General features: G+C 37.4%; 1 protein-coding gene across 1 annotated transcript; it reads left to right on the top strand.

Annotated features, from left to right (window-relative positions):
• The first annotated feature begins 1,733 nt into the window (after positions 1-1,733).
• Positions 1,734-3,520, top strand: LOC113277840 (uncharacterized protein At1g28695-like). The gene is made up of 3 exons (XM_026526819.1): positions 1,734-2,002; positions 2,096-2,491; positions 2,755-3,520. The coding sequence occupies exons 1-3, from the start codon at positions 1,853-1,855 to the stop codon at positions 3,286-3,288; spliced, it is 1,080 nt and encodes a 359-aa protein (XP_026382604.1). The 5' UTR covers positions 1,734-1,852; the 3' UTR covers positions 3,289-3,520.
• Positions 3,521-6,352: the final 2,832 nt, after the last annotated feature.

Here is a 6,352-nt window from a genome sequence, read left to right as displayed (position 1 = left end):
GGAGGAGATGATGCTCAAGGATCCCAATCTGCGGGAACTTATGGTGGATTTGGAAGTTTGATGCAAAGGGATACGTATTACAAGAACTGGAGTGGAGCCGAATAACTAAAATTATCCTTAATTTTTAATATTTGTAAGACAAAATTATATTAGTTAATGTAACTGTTACATGTAATCAGTAATAATTTATCTAGAAATTAAATTATAACTTTCTCTCAGTATTTGTACTTATCAATGCCCAAAACAAGATATCAAAAAATCCTTTAAGATTGCATAACAAGGTTCAAAAGTAAAAATTCTTTTTGTCCATCTTCGCCATTCCTTTAGAGCTTGCATTACAACATCATCATTCGTCTCACCCCTCAGTCTATAATGACCAACTAGCCGAACCAAAGCTATGATTTCTCCAACTTCATCTTTTATATCTCCAATTCGGCAAAACCACCCAGCCGCATTCCGATTGTTGGGGTTGTCGGTATCATTGCAGAAGTTATCAAAGATTCTATGGATATAACTCATACTCATTACCCCATTTTGACGTCGTTTTGCACCCCTAGCCGGATATAGAGCGACGTAGTTTCGAAAGAGAGACAAATCGTTATCCATCGTAAATTCAGTTGGATTAATATATGGTTGAGCCATTGCTCGGAAAATTTTTTGGCGTACAATGTAGGTGTGATTTTGGAGTTGAAATCAACTCAATTTATAGGAAGAGAATTCATAGTCATTAGATGTTCCTAGCCGTTGTCGGGGAAGTAGGAACCGACCGACTCAAGGTGGAATGACACTCAGATTTCATTGAGACAAGGATCGACTCTGTATGGGCCAGTCGTCTCAGATTTTTTCGATCGACTCAATCTGAGACGCGATGTACAAAACCTTTTATTTGAGGGTTTGTTCATCCGTTTTGGTGGTTTGCTAGTCCCACTGTGGGTGTATAATCACCAAACCAAGCTGTTTGATGTGCCCATTGGAGTTGCTCTAAGGTCATATGCTGGCTTAAACCGGCTAACGATCCTACCACGAGTTTGGCCATGATTTCTTCACATGGAACGATCCGACCACGTGTTTGATCCAAGAGCCCACGTCTGGAAGCTACCACTTTTCATTTAGGGACTACTAGTATCTTTTTTAAAGTTAGTGCCATGAGATCCTTTCTAAATTTTGGGATAATTCAACGAGTTATGATTAGATTTTCATACCCATTTTATTCCTCGAATCGTGAAAATCGGAACAATTTTGTTCTTTCAAATTGAGATTTTCACACTCTAGGGACAGAGAGAGTACTATCTACTAGCCTGACTAGGGAAAATAGTATCGAGAAAAATTATGGGTTGAGACGGGCTTAGACGATCTTATCCATAGACAGAGAGGACTTACATGCCCGACTTGCTAATAATACAAGTTTCATATTTGTTTAGCCTAAAAGCAAGACTTTTCGCTTTATTACGTAAGGCAGGACATGAGAAGTGATGAAAGGATGCATGTCAACGCTAGCTGTGGTGAAGAAACACTTGCTCAATATAATTGCCCGTCTTTATATTTTTTAAAATCGCCAATTGTGATACTGCCAAACTGGATGCCAACCATGTACTCTAGGAAGCTGTCTAACATCCCACTTTCCACCATGAACCTTAATTTTCACCCCAAATTTATAGCTCAAGGTCTTACATTTTTCCTTTCATATACTCCATCTTATGTTATAGTAGCAATTAACCTCATGCACTAACACACTCTAATGGCTACTATCCTCTCATTGCACCATTGAAGAGAGAGCAGTGTAACCAAAAGAAGTTAGATCACCAAATGATGAACTCTAGCTAATCACTTTGTATTTTACTAATTATTAACCATGGGTCATTTCAAAAATGTTGTTCGAAATTTAGTCGTACCATCGATATTTATCATTGGATTGATATGTATATTGTTTTGGACGCCGGATATATCAACAAGAATATCTTCATTTCAGTATTATCAGCAGTGTGATTTGGTCTCAAACGAGGTAATTAATCAGCAAGTGCATACATTAAGATTTTTGTTTAATATATACAAGTACTTCTCTGCAGTATCAATAATATTTCTCACCTGTATCTAGATTGCAGCGACTACTCGGGTTGCATTATCACCTCAAGATGAGCTTGAAACAGCACTACGTGAAGCTTCAGCGGGGAATAACAAAACAGTAATTATAGCCATCATAAACAAGGCTTATGTCGAAGGCGAGATGACGATGTTAAGTGTATTTCTCCAGAGTTTCTGGCTTGGTGAAGACACTCGATATTTGATCAATCATCTCCTTCTTGTTAGTGTTGATCAAGTTTCTTACGAGCGATGCAAATTCTTAAGACTTCACTGTTATAGACTTGTTACCGAAGGTGTTGATTTTGGCCGGGAAAAGTTGTACAACTCCCAAGAGTTTAAAAACATGATGTGGAGAAGAACTGAGTTGCTCGCTGATGTGCTTAGACGCGGCTATAGCTTCATATTCACGGTAAGATTTCTCACACAGAAATCCTATATGGACCTCAGTATATGGACACTATATTAGCACCATGATGTGTGGTTGATCTAACTCCTATCACCGGTGGAAAAAAACCGTTTTAAGATAGTTGGAAAGTGCCTTATAAGCCAGTTATACGACACTTTCGAAATTGACGGTGAAAATGTTGGAAATTCAGTGTCTTTTTGTGAAACGACATTTTCAAGTTGATTTTGAAAAGTCTTGATCCCGAATTTTATTACAATTTGGTGCAGGATGCAGATGTGATGTGGCTAAGAGACCCGCTTAAGATGTTGAGGAACCAAGACCTAAACCAAACCGATGACATCCAAATGAGCTGTGATGGTTTTAATGGAGATCCATGGTCGGGTTTTAATAGTAAAGCACTAAACACTGGCTTTTACTATGTTAAATCAAGTAACAATACGATCGCTCTATTTAATACCTGGTATAGAATGAAAGAAGACCCACATTTTAATGCGAAAAAAGATCAAGATGCCCTAAAGGTTTTGTTCAATTGGGGAGTTTTAAGAAATCTAAAAATAAGGTGGTTAGATACATTATATTTTAGTGGGTTTTGTCAAGATAGCAAAGACATTAAGTTAGTTTCCACTGTGCATGCGAATTGTTGTCGCAGTATTAATGCTAAGGTCATCGATCTAATGTCTGTCCTCAAGGAGTGGAAGAAGTTTAGGGGTGGTGCACCGCCTATTAATGCCGTCAATGAAACAATATGGTCACCTCATTTAGAATGCGGCAATTCATGGAAGCGTAAAATTAGAGTTTAAAAGATTACAAACTATCGTACTATGTACGTGGATCCGGTGGAACATCCAAGGGAAAGAATTCCTAATAAGAGTAGCCAGGAGGCATAGTCGCAGTAAAAGTATTAATTTGTGTGATGGGTACGTGTTTTCTATTCTCATTTGTAACTGGGATGTTGGTCTTAACAGTCTCAAATTGCTTGTTTCGGTTATGTGTTCTCTTGATGTAACTCCCGTCAGTTCCTTTCTAAATTAATCTGCTTTTTTCTGTCAAAGAAACTACCATGCGCATATAAGTTTTGCTTTTGTTTCTTCTAAAATGAATACGTACTATCAAAGCCGATTTGAGAAATTACATATTTACGGATTACATTTATCACAAAGTATAATCGACACAATTTTGCTTTTATTTTCTTTTATTAAACTAACTAATATTTGTCATTTTATTATGTCCGGCACCCAAAATGTGTAGTCTTAAGAACAAATTTGGGCCAACAAGGTGGCTTAATACTCAGGTGTGTAAGCCCGCCTTCATACCGTTGATCCCGCAGGGGCAAAATCGTAGAACCTTCTACTTCTACTCATTATACGCCGGTGGTCCTGTTGACGGCTTTCTAGTCGTTAGATATTTTCATAAGATAAAGGCTTCGATGGTTCTCTGAACCTAAGGATCACCATACATAACTTAAGATGCCACGATACAAGCTGACCATCAGTAGTTTTCGAAACCAAGTACATAACTAACCCTCCAAAGTCAATCAAGTACTGATGAACTTTTTTTTTTATGCAAAGAATAGCTTCATTCATCAGTGGGAGTTACATGACTTCCGATTGACAAACCAATCATCCCTTATGAGGATTCCAAATTCTTCTGGGATGTTACACCAAAATTCAAAAAAAGATTTGTCAATTCTAGCCTTATTTGCTATTACATGCGTAACATTGTCTGATGTTCTCTTGACATGATTCACACTAAAAGATAGACAATTAGACAGAAGATGCCTTATTTCATCTACAATTCCTTGGTTCATCCAATGTACAAAAGAGGTGGCATCATTGATTAAACTAACTAAATTTTGAAAGTATGCTTCTGTTGATGGGGAAAAACGATTTGTTGATTTTTCAGGAAGTAGAGAGACGACCATGCGGACGGAGACTCTTCAACCGAGAAAACTGCCTAACCTCAAACAGATGCACTGCGCGGGAGTGCTTTGAGTTCGAGAGATCAATCTGTAGGACTCCGTCCTAAACCAAGAAATGGTCGTTCCAGAATCAATTCGGTCACAAAGAGGGAAGAGGGTTGATCTGTAGGAGGGAAGCTGAGAAGTGTGTGAGATCGATGATGATCAAGGATTGTGAATGTGTTGTGGGTTCTTGCAAATGATGAATAAGTTCGCTCAATTGAGAGAGTGTTGCTCACACGATGATTCGTGGTTAGACGATGGAATGTTGTCTGTTTAACCAGTGTTGTTCTCAATCGTGAATTCAGAAACTTATTTATATTGCTGGAATGTGGACACATTGATCTCCAGTAAGTGTGACGGTTGTTCGAGTGAAAGAGTGGGAAAGTGAAAATCGTGGTTAAACCATTTCCAGGACGTGCGGAAACTTGATTGATTGTCCACCCACTACTTTGCTAACTCCCTCAACTGCTTGCATGACTTACTCACATTTCTCATCGGGTATGAACACACATTCCGTAGGCCGCCAGACAAAAACCCTAACTAATATCCCCCATGTGACGTGATTGATGTCTCACGAACATGGAGTCTGCAGGGCTGACATGTATTAGTCATTCATTGACTTGATTAGACGATGAGTCTAAGTATTGTTCAGTCGAGCATGATTGTCGAATGCTCTAGGATTCATTGATTGAACATGTCTGCTGGGACGTATAGTTCTCGAATGAATGACATTGATAATTGAATCAACATAATGAATATTGATAGTCTGAGAAAATATTGTGAGAAAATATTGCTCGTATGATGAATTGTTGAATATTGATTGTTGAATCAATATTCGAGCATCTGAGAAAATATTGCTCATTCGATGAATTACTGAATATTGATAGTTGAATCAATATTCTGAGCAAATATTGCTCATTCGATGAATTACTGAATATTGATAGTTGAATCAATATTAGAGCATCTGAGCAAATATTGCTCATTCGATGAATTACTGAATATTCATAGTTAAATCAATATTCGAGCATCTGAGCAAATATTGCTCATTCGACAAATTACTGAATATTGATAGTTGAATCAATATTCGAGCATCTGAGCAAATATTGCTCATTCGACGAATTACTGAATATCGATAGTTGAATCAATATTCGAGCATCTGAGCAAGTATTGTTCATTCGACGAATTACTGAATATTGATAGTTGAATCAATATTCGAGCATCTGAACAAATATTGCTCATTCGACGGATTACTGAATATTGATAGTTGAATCAATACTCGAGCATCTGAGCAAATATTGCTCATTCGATAAATTACTGAATATTGAGAGTTGACTCAATATTCGAGCATCTGAGCAAATATTGTTCATTCGATGAATTATTGGTAGCATGAGCAAATAAAATATTAATTAAAATATTGATAGCTGGACCGAATATTATATAATTAATCTGGATGTTGATTGCTAGATCAACATAAAATCATTAGTGTCTGAACTTGCTCAAAATTATGATTTGCAGAGAATTATGTTAGAGCATAGCTCGGTCGACCTTGCATGCGTTGCTATCTCAAGCATGTTTGTCAATGTTAGTGATCAAAACTATGAGTCTTGATTTCTAGCCTACATAGGTAAGTCTCGGACTAGGATAGAAAAGTGTAGTTGAGCTCAAGGAATTCATGGAGATTCATCATACAACGACGAAGATCTATACAAGGAACCGTGGAACTTCATCAACAAAAAGGTATGTGGAGACTTGAACTTATCTATCACTCAAAAGTCTATCTATTCTATCTCCTACTTCTTATGAGACAAAAGTCGTATGCTATATAGACTAGATCATACACATTTGACATTTCGAGATGAGCATTCATTGCTTATCTTTTATCTCGAAATCGTGTGTTGGTAAAG

The sequence above is a fragment of the Papaver somniferum genome, chromosome 5 (assembly GCF_003573695.1).
Source record: "Papaver somniferum cultivar HN1 chromosome 5, ASM357369v1, whole genome shotgun sequence".
NCBI lineage: Eukaryota > Viridiplantae > Streptophyta > Magnoliopsida > Ranunculales > Papaveraceae > Papaver > Papaver somniferum.
Note: the sequence above shows the minus strand (reverse complement) of the source record. Positions and strands in the feature narration are given on the sequence as shown.

What these genes read in the sequence shown, in the direction of transcription:
- LOC113277840 (XM_026526819.1), top strand. Translation starts at nt 1,853, where the DNA reads ATGGGTCATTTCAAAAATGTTGTTCGAAATTTAGTCGTACCATCGATA. An exon ending in GTGATTTGGTCTCAAACGAG is followed by an intron (nt 2,003 to 2,095) that starts GTAATTAATCAG and finishes ACCTGTATCTAG; the next exon opens with ATTGCAGCGACTACTCGGGT. An exon ending in GCTATAGCTTCATATTCACG is followed by an intron (nt 2,492 to 2,754) that starts GTAAGATTTCTC and finishes AATTTGGTGCAG; the next exon opens with GATGCAGATGTGATGTGGCT.